Source organism: Trachemys scripta, chromosome 12, assembly GCF_013100865.1.
Source record: "Trachemys scripta elegans isolate TJP31775 chromosome 12, CAS_Tse_1.0, whole genome shotgun sequence".
NCBI lineage: Eukaryota > Metazoa > Chordata > Testudines > Emydidae > Trachemys > Trachemys scripta.
In genome coordinates this window covers 17957481-17983502 of record NC_048309.1, presented here as the reverse complement: position 1 = coordinate 17983502, position 26022 = coordinate 17957481, and the positions used below count along the sequence as shown (strand labels likewise).

Genomic DNA, 26022 nt, shown 5'->3' with positions numbered 1-26022 from the left:
GTTCCCCGTTCCTGGCCAATGGGAGCTGCATGAGGCAGTGCCTGGAGACATGGGCAACGTCCGGAGCCTTCTGTCCCACCGCCCAGGGGCCGCAGGGAAGTGGTGCCAGCCACTTCTGCAGAGTGGTGTGGGGCCCACGGCGCCACAGGGGGCAATCTTGCGGGCCTGATCCAAAGCCCTGATGGGCCATAGTTTGCCCACCCTTGGTCTAGTGGCTAGGGCACCAGACTGCAAGCTAGAAAACCTTGCTTCGGTTCTCAGCTTTGCCAGTGACCTGCTGCGTGACCTTGGGCGAGTCACATCACCACTGGATAGCCCTGTTTTTCCTCCCAACTTTGTCGGTCTTGTCTATAATCTCCCCAGGGCACAGGCTATTTCCTACTATGCATTTGTGACCCCATTGTGCCAGGCACTGTACAATCTCAGTTGGGGGGTCTCCAAGTATTACTATAATAGAAGTAATAAATAACAACAGTGGAAAGCAGGATGCTGCAGGGAAGAGCTGAGAATCTGAGAATTTTGCCCTTGCCATGTATTTGAACATTATAATCCAGTCACATCTTTTCTGGGTTCATTCCTCCTTTAATAAACATTTACCAATAGCATTTCTCCTATTAGAATTAAATTTATGTTAAAGTTATTCTGAAATGTCAAAACCTCAGAGAGTGATGCAGAAAAATAATTATTTGAATGCAGTCAGCTACTGTATCTGTTTAGTCTAATACTAACTGAAGGAAATGGAATATTGTGACTGAATTTTAATGAATTAATTAGTTAATTATTGTAAAGGCCTGCGAAAGTGCTAAGTATGATTATTACTTTTATTCCCAGGAAACCTCAAATAATAGCAGAGCTAGGCTTCCTATAATGATATTTCTCTCAGTTCATAAAAAATGAATGGTGTAAACTGGTATTTATTAATTTTTTTGTATAATTCAAGTATGAGCCTAATGTCATAAGGCCAGATTCTGCCATCCTGACTCAAAACGAGTAGCCTTTTATTGTGTGAATAGCCCTGTTTAAAACACTGGGCTATACCTGCAGTAGGTTACTACTCAACATGAGTGAGGATGACCTAATCTGGCCCATATATATAAATGTGTTGCACCTGCTGCATTTTGGTCCAAGTTAAGTGCTGATGTAAGTGAACATAACTTCCACTGAAGCCTCATTGAAGCCAATACCCACTTTCACCAGAGCTGAATTTAATTAGTTACACAAGCCTTTTCATTTCCTGACTGTAGATGAGACTGAAAAAAACTATAATATTCTGGAATGGGTCACCAATTTTAAGACCTAATCCGTAAGACAACCAAAAAAAAAAAAAAAGAGAAAGAGAAACTTCTCATTAATGTCTACGGAAAAAGTTTAGGTTAGTGTTACGATCAAATATCTTGGTATTTGTTACTAGGAAAAATACACCTCCACAACAGTGTATCCTGCATTTTAAGTGCCGCTTCCTTAAAAAAGATGTGTGTATCCATGGAAAACAGAACCTTCTTTCTGTAAATGTTTATACACGGAATATTTGGCAGTCAATTCTCAGACACTCAGAAATGTTTATCACAAGATCTCTTTGTTTTCCCTCCATTCTAGACGTCTCCTGCTCAGGGTCTGAGCCTCAGTGCCCATTATTTCACATCAGGATGATTCAGGCATCAGAGATTTCACCATGCTTTTCCACAAACGAATCTTCAGCTGACTTAATGTGTTTACCTAAATTGTCCTTCCTGTATAATTTCCCACAATGTGTAATAAGGCAATGATATGAGAAGCTCTTGAGTTGGACTGTTTGATGTACAGAGAGCAAGAACACACTGTCTGCATGGATGAGATGCACAGACAGAACAAGGCAGCCTTTATAGTTACCCCTCATGACACCAGCATTTTCCAGACTGCAAGCCAAATTAATGCTCATGATGACACACATATACACTCTCACTTGCTACAGGTTTGGTGGCAGAAGGAAAGGAAAAGCCAAACTCTGTACTGTCCCAGTGCTTATTTTAACTGATCCACAGAAGGGTGAAACCACAGCTCAGTCCTGAATCTTATGCACTCTGGGTGAAATCTGCCTCTGCTGAATTCAGTAACAAAACACCCACTGACTTCAATACTGCCTGGATTTCACTGTCTTGTTTATGGTGCTCAAGCAATGTTGATTGGTGCTCTCTAAATATGATACACTGGTAGAGAGTTTAAAAACTACAGAGACTAAACTTCAGGAAGTGATTGTGGGACTCTCATACTGTTCTCTTGCCCTCCTACACTTTTTCCACTCGATCAAGTGTGGGAGAATCCTGCGTCATGTTGGTTCTCCTGCCTGCACTTAAGTGGCACTGTTCCAGGGGTATCAGCAGCAGCTGCATAAATCTGACTGGAACCGAATGAGTCTGAACAATTCCAAACCACTGCTTCCATTGCCACTAGAAAATACCACAGTGCAGGTAAGAGAACAGGTAGGAAGATCTCACAGAATGGTGAGAATCCTAGTCTGCAACAGGGACATAATGCAGGGATAGACACTGAAACCACAATGAGAAGGGCCAAAGTCAAACAAATACAGAAACTAGGGAGGTGGAAAAGGGGAGAGGCAGGGAAATGAAGGAAGGTAAAGGAGAGAAGAGGGTTAACAAGAGAAAGGAGGGAAGAAATGATAAAGAAAAGAGAGAAAGTAACTGGACTGGGAGCTAAAAGGAACAACAAAATAAATAAATATTTAAAATAAAACCTCCCCCTTAAAGTTTTGAATTTCCCCATTTGAAAGTGAATGTACGAGAGCTTCCTTCCTTATGGTCCCCCCTCAAATGAAAAGACTAACATGAAACAAAATCATATAGTTTCAGAGCAAATCAGTGTCACTGTCTTTGACTTCAATGAGATTTATGCATGTGCTTACATTTAATAGGGAGCCTTTCCTGAATCAGGGACTTTGTTCAAGGCTGCAGCCATTTTCAAACAGGACCTCACATTTCAACAGTGAAATGTTACTTGTCACAGCTGAAAATACCCTCCTAAGAAGCTTCTTCTTGAGATGTGAGATAATGAGGGCAATAGCAAATCTTCTAAAATGTGAATCCTTGAGATTAGTTAGTGAAGCAGGTAAATCTGATAAGATCTCTGGAAGAAGCAGGTAAAATGAACTGCCACACACAGCAGATACACCTTCCTTATCAGTAAATTCAAGCCAGGAATCATAAATGAACAGCATGCTCTAGAGTTTCAGCCAGCCTTCGTTAGTGGCCACCGTCAAATTTGCTTCTAGGATCAAAATCCTGTATTTGTCTGCATTAATGGGGATTTCATTCATACCAGAAAGTCAGTTACACAGTTCTATTTGCATTCACAAAAGTGGTATGTTTTGCATGTCAACAGATGTTACAATAAATTTGGCATGTACCAGGGGACAGCTTGAAACTGGGACAGGTTGAAAATTTTGTCTAGATTTACTGTATATTAAAACTGACTATTTTTACTTGAACTTCCTATTTAAATTTGAGTCCAAATCCTGAGAGATGAACATCTGTGACTCTTACTGAAGTCAATAAGAACAGCAAGTGTTCATGATTCGGCCACTGGATATTACAATAACAATTACAATGATCAAATAGCAGCAAACAAAGGACAAATGCATTATAAAGAGGAAAACATGACCTCAGCGTCATGTGCATTTTGTAGGGTTATAGATGTTAATGCCAGGAGTGATAAATGAAAGGAAATTCTATCAAGTAATTAGGTAGCCACACTTCCTCAATTTCAAGACTAATTCAAGCCTTTATCTGAGCAAAACAAAGCAAGGAAATACCGAGTTTGTTTGAAGACCACTCCCTGCTTTCTGAGCACCAAGTGCCCACGTGAGTGGTTAGAAAATATTATGGCTACTATTTAACATTAATATTGCAGAAGTGCCTAGCAGCGTCAGCCAGATCAAGAATCTACTGTGCTAGGTACTATACAAACATATGGTAAATGACAGTCCTTGCCCCAAAGAGCATAGTTAATGTATGCAGGCCTAGGATTTTGTATGAAATCATGCTTGCTGACCTATAAGATGCTGATGAGCAGCTCAGTACTAGTAAACTCAAAGTAATGGGCAAGGTCTTGCACTGCAGGGTTTGTGGACGCCAGAAGGAAATGGGCTTGAAGCAGCAGCTCATACTTTCTGAATTCCTCTTCCTAGGCTCTTTATTACTATGAGGCATTTGCACGCAAACAGGATCTTTTGTTTCTCAAGAGTTCATCTGCTCCTGCTGCCTATTCCTCAGCTCAAATTTTTTCTTAATCTTCTATTTGGGAAATCATCTCCGTAGTAACCAATTACCCCAACCCAACCCATACACACACACTGACCAAGGTGACGTTTCTTCTCTTCTTTCCCTAGTTTTACTAAACTAACTTATCTGTTTTAAGAGGAATTCCATCTTCTCTCAGTCTAGGCCCTGGCGCTCTCCCAGTTTCTTTCCTCTTCACTGAAGGCTCTGCCTTATCCACCTTAGGAGCATCAAAGTATCATTTAGCAGCACAGTATGTCAGTGCTGTATGTGGTATGTCATGCCCTGGATTCAGTTCCACGCCAACAAGATATGCTGCTCCTGGAGTGAGTCCTCCTATTTCTAACTCCACAACCTGCTGAACAGTCTTATACACTGAAATAAGAAAAAATGGTGTCAAAGCTGCTTGCAAAGCTGAAGCTCTAGCACCCTGATTTACTGTGGCCCTTTGCAAGAATAAACTAGAAGATAGGACACTAGCTTTTCTATTTGCTGTGAGGTCTGTGCCTGGTTTTTTTTGTTCACAGGTCAGCAGCTGGAGAGATGGTTAGGTGCATGGGTCTTACCTGTCCTGTATCCTGTGTTATTCAGGTATATTGCAAATGTGCGTATTTCATGCTGAGCTTGCCAGGATGGAGAGGAGCAGTTCTCATTGTTGGTGTAGGTGTTGTGGTTGTGAACATATTTCCCCGTGAGAATAGAGGAGCGGGATGGGCAGCACATTGGGGTCGTCACAAAGGCATTGATGAAGTGAGCACCTCCCTGTTCCATGATCCGCCTCGTCTTATTCATCACTTGCATAGAACCTAAAAGAAGAAAACCATCAACAGCTTACAAAAGGTTTTTCTTGTTTTCAGTTAAAAGATCAAGCCACAAGCTCACATGCTAAGTCTACCAGTGTCAGGCAGAGGGGGAGAGAACAAATTGCAAGTGGGCAAGGACATCTATTAGACAAAACAAGCCCAATAAGGAATGCAAGATTTCTGAATACAAAATATTATAGATTCTTACTAGAAGATTATGAATGTATGGCTGGAAGGGACCTTGAGCGGTCATCAAGTCCAGCCGCTTGTACTGAGGCAAGACCAAATAGACCTAGACCATCCCTGGCAGGTGTTCATTCAATCTGTTCTTAAAGACCTCCAAAAAAGAAGAAGTAGATAAGTTCATGGAGGATAGGTCCATCAATGGCTATTAGCTAGGATGGACAGGGATGGTGTCCCTAGCCTCTGTTTGCTAGAAGTTGGGAATGGGCGATGGGATGGATCACTTGATGATTACCTGTTCTGTCCATTCCCTCTAGGGCACCTGGCATTGGCCACTGTTGGATGACAGGATACCGGGCTAGACGGACCTTTGATCTGACCCAGTGTGGGCGTTCTTATGTACTTAATGATGGGGAATCCACAACCTCCCTTGGAAGCCTATTCCAGAGCTTAAACTATCCTTATAGTTAGAAAGGTTTTCCTAATATCTAACCTAAATCTCCCTTGCTGAAGATTAAGCCAATTACTTCTTGTCCTACCTTCAGTGAACATGGATAACAACTGATCACAGTCTTCTTTATAGCAGCCCTTTAACATTTTGAAGACTGTTATCAGTCTTTTCTAGAGACTAAATCATGCCCAGTTTTTTAACCTTTTCTCATGTCAGTTTTTCTAAACTTTTGATCATTTTTATTTCTCTCTACTGCACTCTCTCCAATTTGTTCACATCTTTCCTAAAACATGGTGCCCAGAACTGAACACAGAACTCCAGCTGAGGTCTCACCAATGTTCAGAAAAGTGGGACAACTGCCTCCTGTGTCTTACATGACACTCCTGTTAATGCACCTCTGAATGAGAACCTTTTTCACAACTGCATCATATTGTTGACTCATATTCAATTTGTGATCCACAGTAATCTATACCCTTTTCAGCAGCACTACCGCCTCGCCAGTTATTCCCCATTTGTAGTTGTGCATTCAATTTTTTCTTCCTAAGTGAAGTACTTCGCACTTACAATTGAATTTCATATTGTTGATTTCAGATCAATTCTCCAATTTGTCAAGGTCATTTTGAATTCCAATCATCTCATCCAAAGTGCTTGCTACCCCATCCAGCTTGGTGTCATCTGCAAATTTTATCAGCATACTCTCCACTTCACTAATCCAAGTCATTAATGAAATTATTGAATAGTATCAAACCCAAGACTGATCCCTGCGGGACACCATTAGATATGCCCTACCAGTCTGACTCTGAACCATTGATAACTACTTTTTGAGTATATTCCTTCAACCAGTTATGCAGCCATCTTATAGTAATTTCATCTAGTCTGCATTTCCCTAGTTTGCTTATGAGAATGTCATGTGGAACTGTATCAAAAGCCATACTAAAAATCAAGATACATCACATCTACTGCTTCCCCCCATCCACTAAACCTGTAATTCTGTCAAAGAAGGAAAATAGGTTGGTTTGGCATGATTTGTTCTTGACAAATCCATGCTGGCTATTCCTTATAACCCTATTATCCTCTATGTGCCTACAAACTGATTATTTAATAATTTGTTCCAGTATTTTTCCAGTATCAAAGTTAGGCTGACTGGTCTATAGATTCCCAGATCCTCTCTGTTCCCCTTTTTAAAGGCTGGTACTATGTTTGCCCTTCTCCAGTCTTCTAAGACTTTACCTGCCCTCCATGAGGTCTTGAAGATAATTGCTAACGGTTCTGAGATTGCTTCAGCTAGTTCCTTAAATACCCTAGGATGAATTTCAGCAGGTCCTGCCACCTTGAATACATCTAACTTAGCTAAATGATCTTTAACCTGTTCTTGCCCTATTTTGGCTTGCACTCCTTTCCCCTTGTTGTTAATATTATTTGTGTTAAGCATCTGGCCACAATTAACCTTTTCAGTGAAGACTGAACAAACCAGATATATTAAACACCTCAGCATTCTTTATGTCATCACTTATTAGCTCTCCTTTTCTGCTAAGTAGAAGACCTATGTTCCCCTTTGTCTTTCTCTTGCTTCTAATGTATTTAAAGAACCTCTTCTTCTTACCTTTTATGTTCCTTCCTAGGGGTAACTCATTTTATGCCTTAGTCTTTTTGATTTTGTCCCTATATTCTTGAGCTATTCTTTTGTACTCCGCCATAGCAATTCAGCCATGTTTCCACTTTTTGGTAGGATTCCTTTTTGATTTTCAGGTCATTAAAGAACTTCTGATGGAGCCATATTGGACTCTTCCTCGTCTTCCAATCTTTCCTTCATATCGGGATAGTTTGCATTTTTGCCTTTTATATAGTCTCTTTAAGAAACTGTGAACTCTCCTGAACTCTTTTTTTCCCTTAGATTTTGTTCTCATGGGACCTTAACTACCAGTTCTCAGAGTTTGTTAAAGTCTGCTTTTTTGAAGTCAATTGTCCTTATTCTGCTGCTCTCATTCCTTCCTTCAGTTGTTCAAATACAATCAAGGTCAACAATGACCAAAAGCCACTGTTATCAATGGCCACCCTGTTTCCTCGGGGACATACTCCTCTGGGCTCAACCCAGTTCCTGGTGGGGAGGCATCCACTTCAAAGAAGCCACCATCACTATTGGCACTCATTGCCTCTCTGTGCAGAGAAATCAAGGATTGAAAAGACATGGAGAATGAGTTTCCCTCTGACTCGTAAACGTGATCCCTCTAGATTAGAATTAAAGCATATTGATGGGGAAAACTTGCACTGCTGCTGCTTGGACTATATCTGATCTAGAAGGAAGTTTAATTGGCACCTGCCACTAGCACAACATGCACTTAAAAAAAAATCCCAAATAAATAAGAAACTTTACATATCATCAAACCCTTTCTGTTATGAATGGGAGCAAAGTACCTTACAGACAATATCAGGATTAGCATAAAGTTTCATGTTGGAGTGGAGCTGGGGCTAACTTACCCAAGGTTGAGTTGGATTAATAGTTCAGCTTTAATCAATGTATCCTGCAACCATCTGGCACAAACTGTACATTGTTTCTGTCAATAATGGGTTTAGGTTTCTTCTAAGCTCTTTAGGAAGGGATTTCATTATGAAATTGCAACAGTGAGTTGATTTGATACAGGGCACATTGATACAACCATGACTCAAAATCTAAAGGGTGGTGAGAATGGTTACAATCCATGTAGGAAATCTGACTCCCTGGTTCCATGAAGGAAAATTTCTACTGCAAGTCTTTTCATCTTAAAATTACCATGGCATTAGATTTCTTGAGATCATTTTGTTTGAAAACAACAAAAAAAAAAGTTTTTGTTAGGAACCTTTTCATCTGATCAGAACTCATTTTTGTAATTCTTCATCACAGGAACGAAAGGCCATTTGTAAGACTGACTCCCCTGTAAAAGAACCTGTTATACCGCACATACTAAAAAGAAGTATCTTAAAAAAAATAGACAAGACCTTTTTTATAATCACAAAATAGAAAAGTTTGTACTTTGGGAGCAGCATCCCTCTTCAAAACCTCTAACTTCACTTACAATTATAACAACCAGTTTTACTGTATGTGAGCTCAAAAACTGCAAATGTTAGCACTGCTCTGTCTTATGAGCTAATTCAAAAATAAATAAAGCAGGCTGAAGGAATGTTTTGTCATTCCACTATTAAAATACAATTTTAACAACCCCTTTAAATGACAGAGGCATCTGTGCATAAATAACCCTACATGTTAAGTCTCCCCTTGGGGACAGTAACCTTCTTTAATAAAACTGCTGCAATGACAAGACCCTATATATCAACAGTCTTTAATACAAAAACATATGATCTAATCTGCTTCCCCAGCTTGAGAAATAATGCAGAGTGACAGATCAGTGGAAGGCAAAAACCAAGCATACCCTTCCATGCAATCTTAAGTAGGCCAGCTTTAAATATTTTAGAACAACACTGAGCCAGCCAACCAAAACTTATTTTCTTCATCCTGACTCCAAAACAAACTTGGTGACATTAAAGGAAAATAGAAATTATATTCTTCTATGGCAGAACATCACTTGTGTGTTAATCAGTGATTGGAATCTCTGCAAACCATCTTCTCTCGAGTGGGAAAACCTTCCGGGATTTCATTAGTTAGATTCTGATGTGCTAAGAGAGGTTATGCTTTGAAGTGTCAACATTTTATTCAGAAAAAGGTCTGTTACAAGTCTAAAATCATAGATAATAAAGTTGCCTTATCTGTAATGGTGTGCTTTTTGGAGAACTGTAAGAAAATCTATGGTGAAAGATTTGCTGAGCGTCATCTAGTTGATGCATTCAGCTGTCCAGTAGACAAAGAGAAGCATAAAAGGTATATAGTACTAGACTGAAGTTCTGTTTGGACTTCATGTGACATCAGCTGCAACAACTTGTTTTGCTTGATCTCACTTCAGAGTTTATTTTACTGCTGATGTCACTGTTTAGACTAATATTATAATGTGGAAAATTCACAAACTCTCTACAGACTTTGAGTGAGGCCTTGACATTGAGGAAACACTACAAAACTGTGCAAGCTCTGTGGCAGACACTGAGAAGTCACTCCTTTTTACAACTCTGTTTGTGTACTAATAATTATCCCCTACCATCTGAGAACAAAGCTTTCCCTGCATTATGTGTCAGAGAGCCCCTTATCGTCTCCTCCACTGTAAATGGAGGACAGAAGAGCTAAAATGGTCAGAACAGAGATGTATGCTTCCGGGTACCTGGGATGTCTGCATATTAAGATGAAAACTGTAGGGATCTTCAGTAGCACAATTTAACATTCAGAGTAGATGGTGGTCTTATGATGAGCCCTGCAACATCTTTCAGGGATATAATGAATCTGAGAAATGCATTTCACAGAAGGGCTTTATTATCCATCCAAAGATTATGAGGAAAAGTGCAAAGGAAGTATATATGGTATGGCTGATAGAAGCACTAGATCCTAGGGGTGTGCACGTAGGACATTTTTCAAAAGTTCTTCAAATACTGCTGCATGGCAGGGCATATTAAGAAAGAGGGCTTTGTTGTACTGAAACAATAACTGAGCAGGCTGTAACGGGTGCTTCTTAAAAACTCACATTTCCTATGACAACTGGCATTTGTGCAAAAGCCTGAAGACTATAGAAAAGACAGGTAATTATAAGAGATTCAACACACAAACGCAGGTTTTTTGTGCATACTACTGCACGTTTTTGTGCACACATTTTGCCATGCCTTAAAAATATGCCTCACTGCATAGTGTTTCCCACCCATCCCCTTCTTGCTTGTATTTATTAAATAGTAACACTATGACTGGACCTTCTTCTAGAGACGTGTCCAAGTACATTCACTATTACATACCCGTAGCAAAGTTTATCTCTATGATCACATTTTGCAAAAGATATGATCGCAGCACAAATACAGAGTATTAGTCATACAAGCATTCAAATATTGGTCCGTGAGAAACTACTTTCCTGTACTAGGATAGTGGGATCCAGTCAAGTCTCTCCAGCTAACCAATAATGGTGTGTAATATTAAAGATTAGATTTCCCTTTAGGTGTTAAAATACATTAACATCTTTAAAAGATATAAATATTGAAAAGGGAAATATAAAAATCCTGTATACGAATTTAAATTATGGTCTGCAGGAGCAGAATTTATTGTGAATTCTTCAGTATAAACCAATAGTAGAAACTTGCTGAACATAAATAAATAACTTTTGCAGCTGTTTGAAGATCTAATATTGAATGTTTCATTAACTAGCATTTTATTGTCAGAGATCATGCAATTAATATCAGTGTTTGGCAGCTACACTTGTTAAAGAGCTTGAATTAATCTCCAAGTGACTTCATCTGTTTTGAAGCTAAATTTGAGAGATACCTGTAGGTGGACATGTCTATTCAACCTCTGGAATTTTAATGTATGCTCTCATAAACATTACGCTTGCTTTCTATTTCCATTTCCATCTTACATACTATTTTCCCCCAATTTTCCCTCTTTGTGCTTCTTTCTTTTAAAAGCTGCTAAAAGATCACTTCTCCCTATGTAGGAAAACTGCCAAGCAGATTGTCTTCTTGCGCCAGATTTGTACTTATTCAATGGGACATATATTAACAGGTTACTCAGATCTCACTAACATGAATAAAGTACAGTAACTCCTCACTTAAAGTTGTCCCGGTTGTTTCATTGTTATGTTGCTGATCAATTAGAGAACATGCTTGTTTAAAGTTGTGCAATGCTCCCTTATAATGTCGTTTGGCAGCTGCCTGCTTTGTCCACTGCTTGCAGGAAGAGCAGCCCGTTGGAGCTAGCTGGTGGGGTCTTGGAACCACGGTGGACAGGCAGTCCCCATCAGCTCCCCACTCCCCTAAGTTCCCTGTGCGGCAGCCACCCAGCAAACTATCAATTGCCGGCAGTTCAGCTGTCCCTCCCGCTACTGCCAAGTGCTGCTCCTGCCCTTTGCCTTGGAGCCGCTCTCCGGAGCCTCCTGCTTGCTGTGCCCGGGGGGGGGGGGGACAGGAGAGAAGAGGGGCTAATGTCACGGTGTCCCCCTCCCTAGGGTTACCATATGTCCTCTTTTTCCCGGACATGTCCGGCTTTTCGGCAGTCAAACCCCCGTCCGGGGGGAATTGCCAAAAAGCCGAACATGTCCGGGAAAATGGCAGCTCTGTTTAAGAGCCGGGCTGCCCGAGCGCTACTGGCTTCGGGCAGCCCTCTGGGCCTCCGGACCCTGCGCCGCCGGAGCCCGGGAGGGGAAGTGCCCGGCTGGGGCCGCAGGCTCCGGAGGCACGGGGGCTGCCCAAAGCCCGAGCGCTACGGGCTTCACGGTTTGCCGGGCAGCCTCCAGACCCTGTGCCACTGGCTGGGCGCTTCCCCTCCCGGGCTCCAGCTGCGCTGGGGAAGTGCCGGCCGGGGGCACAGGGTCTGGGGGCTGCCCGGCAAACCCTGAAGCCGGTAGCCCTGGGGCAGCCCTTTCCCCCTGGCTGGGAGTGGGAGGGAGGAGGGTGCGGAGTTAGGGCGGGGAAAGGGCGGAGTTGGGGTGGGGCTAGGGGGTTGGGAAATGGGCGGGGCCAGGGCCCATGGAGGGTCCTCTTTTTTTATTTATTAGATATGGTAACCCTACCCCTCCCCCCTGCACCCCACTTACCCAATCTCCACAGGATGGAGGGAGCTTCCTGGGAGCAGCTGCTGTCTCACCTTGCTGATCTACTTAACAAGGCAATGTACTTCGGATGGGGTAAGCCTACTTAAAGGGGCAATGCGCATCTCTCTCTCTCACAAAGGGTCTCTCTCTCTGTCTGCCATGCTGTCTCCCCTCCCTCCATTAGTGCTGCCTTGTACAGTGTGAGGCTACATTAACAACAATGGGTTAATCCATGAGGGCTCAACCAAAGCTAGTTCATCATTTAGCAGCCAGGCATTCCCTGGGAAAATCTCCCACCCTCTGACTTCACCACCTCAACCAAGCTTCACAATCATCATTGCTGTGTACAGTATTACATTGTTTGTTTAAAACTTGTACTGTGTGTGTGTATATGTATATATTATATAATATAGTCTTTTGTCTGGTGAAAAACATTTCCCTGGAACCTAACCCCCCTATTTACATTAATTCTTATGGGGAAATTGGATTTGCTCAACATTGTTTCGCTTAAAGTCGCATTTTTCAGGAACATAACTACAACGTTAAGCGAGGAGTTACTGTATCTCCCAGGCAGCTAGGTCTCCCTCTGTCCATGAATAAGATAGTTATGTAAGCTGATCCCAATGACCTACTGCCGTGGTTCTCAACAGAGTCCTGCATGGATACAAATTTATAACTGCAGCGGTGAAAGGAGCAGAACATGGGGCCGCTGCTTCCAGGAGCCAGCATTCTACTCCGGCAGCTCCTCCAGTGTGGCTGTGCCGCCCCCAGCCCCACCCACTGGGGCGGGCATCAGGCTCAGCGGCAGCTGTCCCTGTTTGCGCTCTTGTGTTCAAGCGGCACACATAGGGTGACCAGTTAGCAAGTGTGAAAAATCGGGACGAGGGTGGGGGTAATAGGAGCCTATATAAGAAAAAGCCCCCAAAACTGGGACTGTCCCTATAAAATTGGGACACTTGGTCACTCTAGGCACACACTCCCAGACTGGAGATGCAGACAGCTGCGTGGAAGGGACGGGGGCAGGGCGGGGCGTTGGGGGTACAGCTGTGCCGGAGGAGTTGCCAGCATGGGATGCTGGCTCCTGATAGCAGCAGCCCGTTTCTGCTCCTTTCACTGCTGCGGTTCCCGAGGGAGCCCTGCAGTTCTATGAAAACCAATTTATATCCACGAATATAAATTTGAATCCACGCAGGGCTCTAATTCTCAATCTATTTACCATTGTGGGCCACATATGCGGCTCTCTCTGTGTTATGTGGGCCATATACACACACACACACACACACACACACACACACACACAGTCTGTACATCTACAAAAAAATAAGGTTTAGTATGTGTTATATGGCAGCAATATGATTCAGATTGATATAGTACCTTTCATTTCAACACTGGCAAGTGTCTACTAAGAGTGCCCCCCATGCATTCAGTCCCACCATGCACCCAGCCAAGAACTGCCCCCTTGCACTCAGCCCCCCCATACACCCAGCCCCCTAAGCCAGGGACTGTCCCCCATGCACACAGCACCTGCCCCCAAGCCTCTCCCCAGACTGTCCCCCAGCCAGGGAATGTCCCCCCCGTCACCCAACCCCTCTGGGACTGTCCCTCCCAGCATCCAGACCACCCCAGTGTTGGGGTTGGTACACAAAATCTGCCACTGAGCCTCCCCCCAAGTGGCACGAGGTTTGGGGAGGCTTAGCCTCTTCCAGCCTCCATTACATGTTGCTCATGGTGTTTGTCCTGCAGAGACTGGGTACTCTGTCCAGATCAGAACCCCCCTCAACCACTCCCCAGGACTGGCTCCTCCAGCATCCAGTCCCCCACCCAGGGACTGCCCCCCAGCCTACCCCAGCAACTGTCCCCAGCCCCCCCCAGCATTCAACCCCCTCATCCAGGGACTGTGCCCCAGTACCTGGCTCCCCATCCAGGCACTGCCCCCAGCCACCCACTTAGAGTCTGTCCCCCATGCACCGGCTGCACCCCCCTCCCCATAGCCCCTGCACCTCTCCCCACACTTGCTGGCTTCCAATCTCCATTGCAGGTAGCTCAGTTGTGCAACCTGCCCTGCCTGTCACCACAGTCCTAGTGCCGGGGAGCCTGCTCCAGTGGAGGTCACTGGATCCATGATCCTGCAGGGTGGGAGGTGCTAATCACCCTGGCCTCCTGCCAATGCTGCTAGGCCCAATCCTGCTGGGGGAGTGGGGGGTGATGTCACTGGGCCTCATTCTGTCAGGGGGGCTCATGTTAGGTCTGATCGTGCACCTCCCCATTTTTGCACCCCTCCCACCGGCTCTGTGCCCCAGCGGGTGCCCCTCCTGCCCCACCCCATTTATGGCCCTGAGGATATCACGTGGGCCGCAGCTGTGTGCTGATTGGGTCACAAGAAGTCTGCAGGTTGAGAACCACTGACCTATTGTAACTACAGTAATATGGTAGCCAAACCTCAGTTCAAATTGAACTGGAGATCCTGGGATTTATAATGCATTGGACATCAGCACTAGGACAGCTTGGATTCTCATTAATCTAATTGGAAAATTAATCTCTGGGTGTAATTTAAGACTTTTCTACCACCAGTATATTTCGCCTCTTCTTACTCATATACCAACTTGTTCACTACTCAGTATAATTCTCATAATTAGGAAGACAAGCCACTAAGCATGCCTGTTCCAATAGTTGACTAAACTCCTCCTTGGTCTTCTGAGAGGTCAGAAGAAAGCAGTTATCTTCTCTTCTTTATATCCAGCACAGCACATTCCAACTCCTTTGACCCAAGGATCATGCAGTCTTTTCATCAAACCCTCCCTTGTTTCAATCCATGGTTAGGGTTTGGCTTCCTGAGTAAAAAGTATGATTAACAGCAGAACAAATAAAAGGGAAGTTAAGCCCCTTTCCTGAATGCTCTGCATCTCTTTTTGGCAAACCACACCTGTTACTGCTATATTGTTAAACACACCTTAGGTTAAAATAAGGGGAAGGCTGTTTGAGCCTGATATTGTATCCTCTCTCCTTTTACATCAGAAATAGCCACAAAACAATCCCAGCAGAAAAACAAAATGAGAATTCACATGCCAGCTCTGCCCACCAAAAGCACAGCTTCCTTTTAAATTTCCTCAGAAATATTGGTAATCTTCGCTGTGCTCAGTTTTCCAAATTTTTGTTAGCTTGCATTTGCAATCTGTAGACCAAACTGCAATTGACATCTTGTTTCCATGTTCCTGAATGCATTAACTCCAATACTCAAACAGCAGTTTGGATAGATAAAGTTGGCCAATTTAAGAATAAAAAATGATCTCAAACAAACATCTGGTCTCACGAAGCCATTAATTGGAATATGATAAATATCAAATCTCAGCTTCATCAAATGCATTTTCTCCAGCCGGACCCTAATTTGTGTGGACAGATGCCCATTGTGCTTGAAATTGGAAAGAGACATCAGATTACCTGAGAAAAGAAGTATACTGCCCAGAGGACATTAACAATTGCATCAGAGACAGGCAGGCGGGCATAAAATAGAAAGTGATAAATTTTTTAGGACCACCCTCTGGATTTTGGTCACATGAGACTGTGAGATAATGTACTTGGCTTTTTTGGATATGCATTATTGAAACTGGTCTGTCTAATTGTGAAAAACATAACCATCACTACAAAAAACAAACAAACAAAAAAAACCCTTCGGAACCTGCCTCACTTAAACTAACATTTTATTTCTTATCCTGTTACACCAGAAAACTTTCTAGTTACCTTTTGAACCAAGTGACGATTGGGATATAGCTTATGACATGGAGAAACACTGATAAAAAGAAAGTATCTATAAAAGCATTGTCATGATGCCATTATACACTTTTGGTTTAGAACAGCAGCTGTCCCTGCATAAAGCAAAGTTCCTTCATTTTACTACAATGCTCCACCTTTCCCCCACAATTTGTTTTCTCATCTACTATACTGGAAATTTGCTTTAACAGCGCTCAAAAGAAACACAAAACAGATTCTATCCCCTCAACTTTTAAACAGACATGGGCTTCATAAATCCATTTATAAATGTACCTAAAAAACTACTCCTATAAAACTGCGTTCTGGTAATTGCTTCTCACTATACACAACATCCTGCAAAGATATAGGTTAATTTTTCAGCAAGCTTCTCAACTTAATCGTTGTGTCAAATCATTAAGATTAAACAAACTTTCTTTGCTTAATCTTCTTTCCTCAACAATTACAACTTCAGCTAGTGGAACAGAGGATCAGAGCTGGATAAGCAGGTAGAATCTTCTGATCCTAAATGATCTTGGCAGTAATCAAATACTTATCTTCGTGGGAAAAATCCCTAAAATAGTTTTAAATTTCTTGGAATACTATTAAATAACAGAATTTAGAGATTAAAAAAAAACAATGTGTGTTTCAAATACTGCAGTTTCACAAGGAAATTGAGTAATTACATGAAAAGCCAGTTATGTATCTAAACCTACCATCTTTGTGTGCAACTTCCCAGCTTGTGCACATAACATTAATAAGCAAATTGAAGATAAACATTAAAAATCAGAGTTTTGTTTCCCTACCAAAGCAGGATATAACCCCAGAGACAGAATGTATCAAATCTTAAACTGATGTTACATTTGCTGTCAGTGAGTTAGCATATTACTAGAAAATATTTTACATGTACAGATAAAAGTTTTTACAGTATTTTACCACTTGTTCCTTCTATTGTACATTTTACACAGAAAAAAATTCATTTGCAGGTTAGGGATTAGAGCCTGTTCTCTTCTGCACTGGTCAAAATGTTCATTTACACTAGAGTGTCTGAGAACAGATTCTAGCCCCAAGCAAAAGCAATGCCACATCTGTGAGCTAAAATACTCTGTTTGGCTCTTACCAAGTTCTACATCCTGATCATCAGTAAGAACGAGAATGATGTTTGGACGGATGTTTCTGCGGTCCCTTTGAAATCTTCCCTTCAGACGCTGATTTAATAGGAAAGCTGAACTTCCATCCAGCATTGATAAAACAGTCATTATGAATAATCCAAGAACAATGCTAGGCTGTGCCATATTGTGCTGATTTTGCGTTCTCGCCAAACAAGGTGGGTTAATGTCTTCTATTTCCTCTTTACTTGCAGATCTAAGGTGGGGAGAGAGAAAGCAGGTAAGCATTTATGCAAAAACAATAAATAAAAAAATAAAATAAATGTTCCAATTTATCAAAATCTTTCAAATGAACAAGGAGGTTCTTTTTAAAAGGCTAAGTCCACATATACCTAAAATACCCTAAGCCCCCTAAATGAGAAACAAAGTCCTTGCAGTTTTTCATCTTGGTACTGTTAGAAGTGGAAACATTTACAATTTGCAAGAGTTTATCTAAATTTTTTGAGACATTTTGTTGAGTGCTGAAAGTTGGCAAAAAATTAAAGGAACCCAGAAGGGAAAGAAACATTTCTTTTTTTAACAAAATGATTTAAAAAAAAATGTAGCCAGGTGCAAATCATCAGAAATTAAAACAATATACTGGGAGTACTGGATCTGTGAGCTACAGTAGTGCAGGGTACTTATCCATAATGTAAATTTAAGGCCCCCGGGTACTGACTGATCTAATTTATTTACTGAGTCAAAAAAATCACCTTTAAAGGAACAATGTATCTAAATAGAGATTTTTATCAAGATTGTGGTAAAACCTATTGAGTGAACGGTAAGTTTGTCTTGTGAAGTCACAACGGACATGAATTACAAGCCAAATTCAGATCTGGCATAAGTTGCTGCAACTCATAGATTTCAATTGAAAAGCATGTCCCTTTATACCAGGGCTGAATTTGGCTGCATGGGCCTAGAAATGGTGGGATAATTTCAGGCTAGTGTTTCAGCACTAACTCTGAACTTCCTGGCTTTGTGGGTGACAGTCATGTTATTTCAAAATGGATATGGAGGATTTACAGAAATGTGTTGCTGTTGTTGTTTTTCCGTTAAAGTACTAAACAAGCATGTTCTGTATTTACAGTTTAAGGGCCTAGTCCTGCAAACTCTTATCACTAGACACATTGAGAATTGTCCTATTGCCTAGAACCGCTCATGGCAGTAAGGATTATGCCCAGAGGAAAACTGTTTTCAGGATCAGTCCCTAAGACCCTCATTCTGCTCCCACTGGAATCAACAGCACAGCTCCTATTGATTTCTAAGCAAGCAGGGGCATGCCCTAGATGAACGAACATTTAGACATTTCTTAAATTTCAATGCTGGTTGATAATCTTCTGGCCTAAAGGAATTTTCTTTTACTAATAGAAGTCAAAGTATCCGTAAGAAACTATACAGAGAATATCAAGAGCTAATTATTTCATCCCATCAAATGATCAATGAGTCAATTTTTGATTAATTCCCTATGTACCGGCTTTCTCTGGACTTGTGCCAGTGAGTTCACATAGTGCAGTGGAAATCAATTAAAAGTGACACATGGGAAACTATCTGCCTTTTCTAAAGACCAGAAGCGACTGAGTAGAAAAAGCCCAGTACAGTGTGCTTTACTCGATGAAAGGAGCTTAATGTTCTGTCCATAAAGCAAGTTAGAAATTTTCCCTCCCCCAGTAGATTATTTCATAGCAATATCATCAGATCATTGCTACCAGAATTTGTTTCTTGGGATAAACCTTGATTAAGACTGTTCTCAAGCCATGACAAACCACTCGTCTGAGAAATTACACACAGTTTCTACACTCATAGGGGGGCGGGGAGGAGAGAGCACAAGATTCTTATATTGAAACCAGCAGATATCTAGCTGTACTATGATGCAATATTTAGCAAGGGCTATTTCCCAATTCATATACATAGACCAGGCTTGAAAAGTCAACCTAATTATTCACCCCAGCAAGTTTCTTTACGGATTCATGGGGGAATTAAATCAATTTCTGCAGAATCTAAGATTTTATTTAAAAGAACAAATTCTAGCCCATGTGGTTATGGGGGGGGGGGGGAAGTCTTCCTAAAACTGCAGGCTGACTGCTCTTGTACCTCTGCTCTGCCCAGAGCTTTGCTAAGCTATGACAGAGTGCACACTGACCACTCTTGTCAGTTTTCATTGCTCATGTTCAGAATTCTGCCTGCAGCAGTGAAACAGGCAAGAATCATGCCAGTTTCACAGTGCAGCTACTACTTGGGAAAGTCAAGAGCAGTGATAGAGGCAGACCCTAGAGCTGTTCACTTGGGAGGAGGAATCCAAAGGTTGGGTGGTGCACATTAGTAGAGATATTCCCTCCTGAAGACACAAAAATTCTGATAAACAGAAATGTGTATTAACAAAACCACTCAAAACTGATGATCTGTCCATTCCCATTACATAGCCAGTGTTTTTTCTGAAGACCTGGGATTTACAAGGGATCATTTAATTTTTTGCTTGGGACTAGTCAACTGAAGGCTGTCTATTACTGTTGTATCTGATCATGCTTCCCTTCCCCCGCAACTGGATATGGGATTTATGCATGAGTGTATTTTCTTTCTTCGTTAAAACAAATGCATGGGAATAAGCATCTGACCTCACTGTTGCACCCTCTTCCCTTCTCTGCTCCCCTGCCCATTCCCTTCCTACTATTTATTACCCTCATTCATTGCATCACCTCTAAAATAAGACAATAAACTCTTTGGGCCAGGGACTACGTCTTCCTATAAAATTCTTAGTATATTTTTGAAATTGAAAAAACAACCTATACAAAGGTATCGCCACAAAAATGTATTTACAGTTATAAAGTTACCGTTCTCTCCAAGAAAATAGGAAAAATATTGCATGTTAAGTTCAGCAGGCAACCTCTACCAAAATAATTACTTTCATCTGTAAACATTTGAAGCAGAGAGGGGCAAACTATTCTCATGTTATGTCCCTGTTGTTATCAGGATAAGAATTCCTCATCTATACCCCTTGGAACCAACTCAAAGTATACAATTATGTCCAAAACTCATATTCATAACTGGGTAAAAAAATTAACATAATTTACAAAATAACCCTCTATTTTCTGAAATGTGTGTATTCATACAAGACAGATAGGCCACTGCTTACTCTACATTTGCTGTGAAATCTAATTAACAGCTTTAAGTAGCTTATAAAATGGCAGCAGAAGTATCTCACATTCACAGTGGTCAGATGTAGTCTATGAGTTGTGACAATACTTTGCAAAGTGTCACAGTTGAGAACGTCTCTTTAATGATTAGTGAACTTGGTGAGCGAAACAATATGTCAAAGGCAAAGCAGTTATTAAAATTCTTTCCCATTCCTGTTTGGAGGCTTGGTTTACTGTGTGTATCAATGTTGGCTAAAGACAGGCTTATAGAATTTTACAATGTCTGCCTTCATCTGCCATATATACCTTCATCATTAATACGGTGCATCTATGTGTAATGATGCATTTTTATCTCAGTGGCCCAGGTGATCTGGTTCTCTATGTGCTGAGACTTGTAGCCACTGCAGGCAACATTCCCATGTAATAGATGGGGACAGCTCTAATCTGTGCTGTATCTTATGAAATTAGGTGTGCCTCTTAGTTTTTCCTAAATTACCCATCCAAATGTAGCAAAGTTTGATCAGCCCTGTTTATATGCAAGTACCATCAAAACCCTAGACATTTTTCTTCAGAAGAGACAGCAAACTGAGCTGCAGTAAGTCTGTGAGCATCTCCAACACAGAGAGGCCCAGGGGGGGAGTGAGGGGGGGAGGAGAGGGGGAAATAAAGAAAAGAAGAAGAAGATTCTCCCACCACCACCCTATTTGCTGTAACAAATCACTCCCTCCTTCATAGGCTGAATTGGATACAGATGCCTCCCTTGTTCTTAAGATCCTGCCAGTTGGGGAGCAAGATTACAGGCAAACTCAGTTCTCCTGTGTGGTAATGCAGAATGTTACCACTAAGTCAGTGGTTCTCAACCAGGAGTCCGGGGCCCCCTGAGGGGCTGTGAGCAGGTTTCGGGGGGGCACCAAGCAGGGCTAGCATTAGACTCACTGGGGCCCAGAGTAGAAAGTTGAAGCCCACCACATAGGACTGAAGCCCAGGGCCCTGAGTCCCACTACCCAGGCTGAAGCTTAAGCCAGAGCAATGTAGCTTTGTGGGGGCCCCTGGCAACTGCCTGGCTTGCTACCCCTTCATGTCAGTCCTGGCTTTTACATGCAGAAAACCAGTTATTGTGGCACAGGTGAGCCCTGGAGTTTTTATAGCATGTTGGGGGGGGGCGGCGGGGGGCTCAGAAAGAAAAAGGTTGAGAACCTGCAGTAAGGCACATTTATAAATGTTGACAGGAAGGGGCCGGTTTAGTGTGTTTATTCAATTAACAGAACACAGATCCAAATCCTGCTCTTGAGGGCTGTCTCCACTAGGGAAATTTCTGAAAAATGTCCCCCCACTGCCATCATCAACCCACCAGTATTAACTTGGACTTCAAATGCTGGGTTTTTTTTTACACCATGATGATTAAAATCGCTTTGCACAAGTCTAACAGCTACTATGCTGAAAACTGTAGTGAATAATGCTGGGCTATATGCACCTAGCACTTTCTATGCCAGAAACAGGCAAACTTTTTGGCCCAAGGGCCAAATCTGGGTATGGTGGGCCATGAACGCTCAAGAAATTGTGGGCTGGGGTGCGGGGGGGGGGAGGGCTCCAGCTGGGGGTGCAGGATCTGGGGTGGGGCCAGAAATGAGTTCAGGGTGCAGGAGGGGGCTCCGGGCTGAGGCCTGGGGGTGGGGTGAGGTGGAAGGGTGACAGCTCCAACTTGGGGTGCATGGTCTGGGGTGGGGCTGGGGATGAGGGGTTGGAGGTGCAGGAGGGTGCTCCAGGCTGGGATTGAGGGGTTTGGAGGGCGGGAGGGGGATCAGGGCTGGGGCAGGGGGTTGGGGCATGGAAGGGATTGGGGTGCAGGCTCTGGGCGGCATTTAACTCAAGCAGCTTCCGGAAGCAGAGGCATGTCCTCCCCCTCCGGCTCCTATGTGGAGGCGTGGCCAGGCGGCTCTACGCCCTGCCCCATCTGCAGGTGCTGTCCCTGCAGCTCCTATTGGCCATGATTCTAGGACAATGGGAGCTGCGGGGGCGGCACTTGGGGGACGTGACCACGCAGAGTCCCTTGACTGCCCCTACATGTAGGAGCTGGAGGGGGGACATGCCGCTGCTTCCAGGAGCTGCACAGAGCCACAGCACGCGCGGAGCGGGGCAAACCCCCGACCCTGCTCCCTGGCTGGAGCGGCGCAAGCCCTGGACCCCACTCCCCGGCGGGAGCTCCAGGGCCAGATTAAAACATCTGAAGGGCCGGATGCGGCCCCTAGGCCGTAGTTTGCCCACCCCTGCTCTATGCAGTTACCAATGGTGCAACTGAACCAGCCTTAGAGACAATGGGGAAATATTTCAACTGTCCCTAGTGACAGGTTTCAAAGCGGTAGCCGTATTAGTCTGTATCAGCAAAAAGAATGAGGAGTACTTGTGGCACCTTAGCAACTAACAAATTTATTTGAGCATAAGCTTTGCTCAAATAAATTTGTTAGTTAGTCTCTAAGGTGCCACAAGTACTCCTCATTCTTATTACACTAGTGTAACTCCCTTAAAGTAAAAAACAAAAAATACAAAAAACCAAAAACAAATCTGGATTTACCCCCAACACAACTAAGAACAGAATCTGCTCATGTTGTTCTGCCAAAGACATAATATACAACATGCAACAAATTATTTTGTTATGAAAAAAGAAACAATAACATTTCAACCATTCTTTGAGCTTATAATGCCATTTTGACATATAACTAGAAGTATATTTATAAAGTAACTGCATCTCAAATTCACTTTTATGTATTAGATTGCTTTAAAAATGAGCATAATGCAAAACAGTAATTAAAAAAAAGCCGCTAAGGCATGTTTGACTCATTTAACCGCCATAAACAGGCAAACAGCATGTAAGGAACAAAGGGTAGCTGCATAATGGGGCAAACAGCAAACCACACTTGATAACTGATCTGAATATGTCTGGAGCCAACACCAGCTGTGTTATTTAAGCAGACTTAGGTGTGCCATTTATGCAGTGTTTAGAGGAATGGAAATGCATTGTGTGGGGTCCATTCCCTAGCAGCCATCCCAATTAAATAAGCATGTTGTTTATCAATTTACCAATTAAATGGTTTCTATTGTACCTCTGTTCTATTAACTCTTAGACCACTATTGCAGATCCTTGCATTCATGCATAACAACTCTTTCCCACTGATGCCTTCAGTCAGCTATAATTTTTATTTAAGACCATGTTTTGCAAGTTATATCGCCTACATATAAAATTGCATTTTACACTTGGACAGGGAGGATTTCTTGTTTGCATTCAAATAGGCTCGCCGAAAAAAAGTCCTACTGAATCGTGATTTTTGTTATAATCTCACAACACATCATACTACTTTTTTTTTTTTTTTTTTAAGATTAACATTTTCTAAATATTTTTTCAAAGAGTCACAAATTTAAATTTAAAAGAGGACACAAAAAGCCAAAGCCCAAACCCAGGGCTAACCTTGACTGTTGAAGGTTACATCAATAGCACATGCATGAACTATGGCTAGGGTAACCGGACAGCAAGTGTGAAAAATCAGGATGGGATAATAGGAGCCTATATAAGAAAAAGACCCAAAAATCGGGACTGTCCCTATAAAATCGGGACATCTGGTCACCCTAACTATGGCTAAATGTCTAACATTTCCTTAGAGAGACAAGGTAGGTAGGTAATATCTTTTATTGGACCAACTTCTGTTCATGAGAAAGACAAGCTTTTGAGTTACACAGAGGTCTGGGAAAGGAACTCAGAGTGTCACAGCTAAATATAAGGTTGAACAGATAGTTTAGCATAAGTCATTAACATGTATTTTAACGGACCACTCAAGGTGAAGTGGCCCACTAACACACCTGTAGCCGTAGGACAAATAGGGGGATTAGTGGGTTACAGATTGTTGTAATAAACCATAAATTGTCTCTTTATTAAGACCATGATTTTTAGTGTCTAGCAAAGTTATGAATTTAAGCTCCCAGGCTCAGCTTTTGAAAGTTTTGGGCGGGTTTACTTTGAGGATGAGAACTGATTGATTACTCTATATCTGACCTCTCTGTGAAAACATTTCCTTAGAGAGCCAGGACATTGTCACAGCTCCAAATGCTTATTAGAACATTAAATTACATATTTAAACAGATTGTTTTGCATTACCTTTGTTCTGTTGGTGAGCACTGCAACCAGAGCTCAAACTGCTAAGCATTTAACAAGGGAAAATCTTTCTCCACACACTAACCTTTATTTTAAATAAAAATTGCCTGTGATTCTAACGTTCAGTTACATTTTTTGTAAGAAGTGCTTTACTGTTAAACACAACATTATTACATATTAGCATTCAGTAGAGCTACAATATAAAGGTTCTTTGATATGAGCTAGTCCTCATATAAGGTTGGAGTTTTATTTTGCTCCCCTGTCCACTTAAGTCCATTATAATAAACATTTTTCTACCGCACATTCACTTCTGCCCCAAGAACAAATTAACAGAGAGGACGAGTATTATTTCTCCCCTAAATACACCCATATTTATTAAGTACAACTTTAGGCTGATTTTTAAGAATAATTTTAAAAAAAAAAATCATATTTACTGCAGTTGAGGGGAGATTTGGAAATACCACAAGGGAAGAATGAATGAATATAGAGCCAGTATGCCACAAAAAAAGATAGTCTTAAAAAAAAATCATACAGAGACAAATCTATTCAGTGACTAAAGATTTTATATTATAGTATACAGAAAAATTAGATTTTCAATGCAAGATGGGGTTTTTAAACCCCAAAGCACATGTGAAATTATTAAATGAAAAACGAAGTGCCAAGGCATTAGCTGTTTTACAAACGACTGTTTCTTGCATGGATACCTCCCAGCATCTGGTACTTCATCCCAAACCAGGGAAGGGTTAAACATGGAATCTTTAGATAAACAGTGCAAACAAACTGTCCTAGCTTCCTGCCACCCCAGCCATCCCCCATGTTGAGGGCACAGACCTGCACGCTGTGCAGCCCCCTTCCAGTGCAAGTTTTAATCACTGAGGACCCTGGGCTTTTATAAAAGCCCAGCCAGGCCACATCAAGGGCAGATTGGATTGTGTCCCATCATTGCCAAATGCAGCTAACCACACTCCGCTCGCACCCAGCAGCGCTAGCCAGGTGCCCTCTGGCTGTGCAGAGAGCCCGCAGCCCCAGACCCCTACCCCACAGGGCACGAGATCCCCAGTCCTTGGGCAGCAGCAGTGCCCTGACGAAGGAGGCAGGTCAGTATCTCTTCTTGCCCCCCCGCTAGGCTGGGGCCAAGTGCCCAGGCTACTCCCCACCTACACAGTCTGACACACTTGCCAGCCCCCACCTGTCTTCCAGCCTATATCTCATCTTCCCCTTAGGGTTGCCAATTTTGGTTGGATATATTCCTGGAGGTTTCAACAGGACATAATCTTTAATTAAAGATTAATCTTTAATTCCTGCAGACTCCAGGACAATTCTGGAGGGTTGGCAGTACCTCCTATCCCCTCCCTTCCCCCCACAACTGCTTCCATTTCCTTCCCCACCCTAACTCCCCTGCTCCTGTCCCTACCCCTGCTCCCATCTCCGCCCTGTCCCAATTTCCAACCCGCCCATCTCCTCCATCCCCTAACCCCATCCTGACCCCCCTGTTCTCAT

At 42.4% G+C, this 26022-nt stretch overlaps 1 protein-coding gene across 2 annotated transcripts in view; it reads right to left on the bottom strand.

The window, feature by feature from the left end:
- The window catches only part of SULF2 (sulfatase 2), a 269349-nt gene that overhangs the window by 73854 nt on the left and 169473 nt on the right, over window positions 1–26022 (bottom strand). For both annotated transcript variants that reach the window (XM_034786932.1, XM_034786933.1), the window contains 2 exons: window positions 17220–17464; window positions 4838–5077 (listed from right to left, as the gene is read on the bottom strand). In XM_034786932.1, the coding sequence (XP_034642823.1) occupies window positions 4838–5077; window positions 17220–17394 (415 nt within the window). In that variant the 5' untranslated portion in view covers window positions 17395–17464. The remainder of the gene's footprint in view (window positions 1–4837; window positions 5078–17219; window positions 17465–26022) is intronic.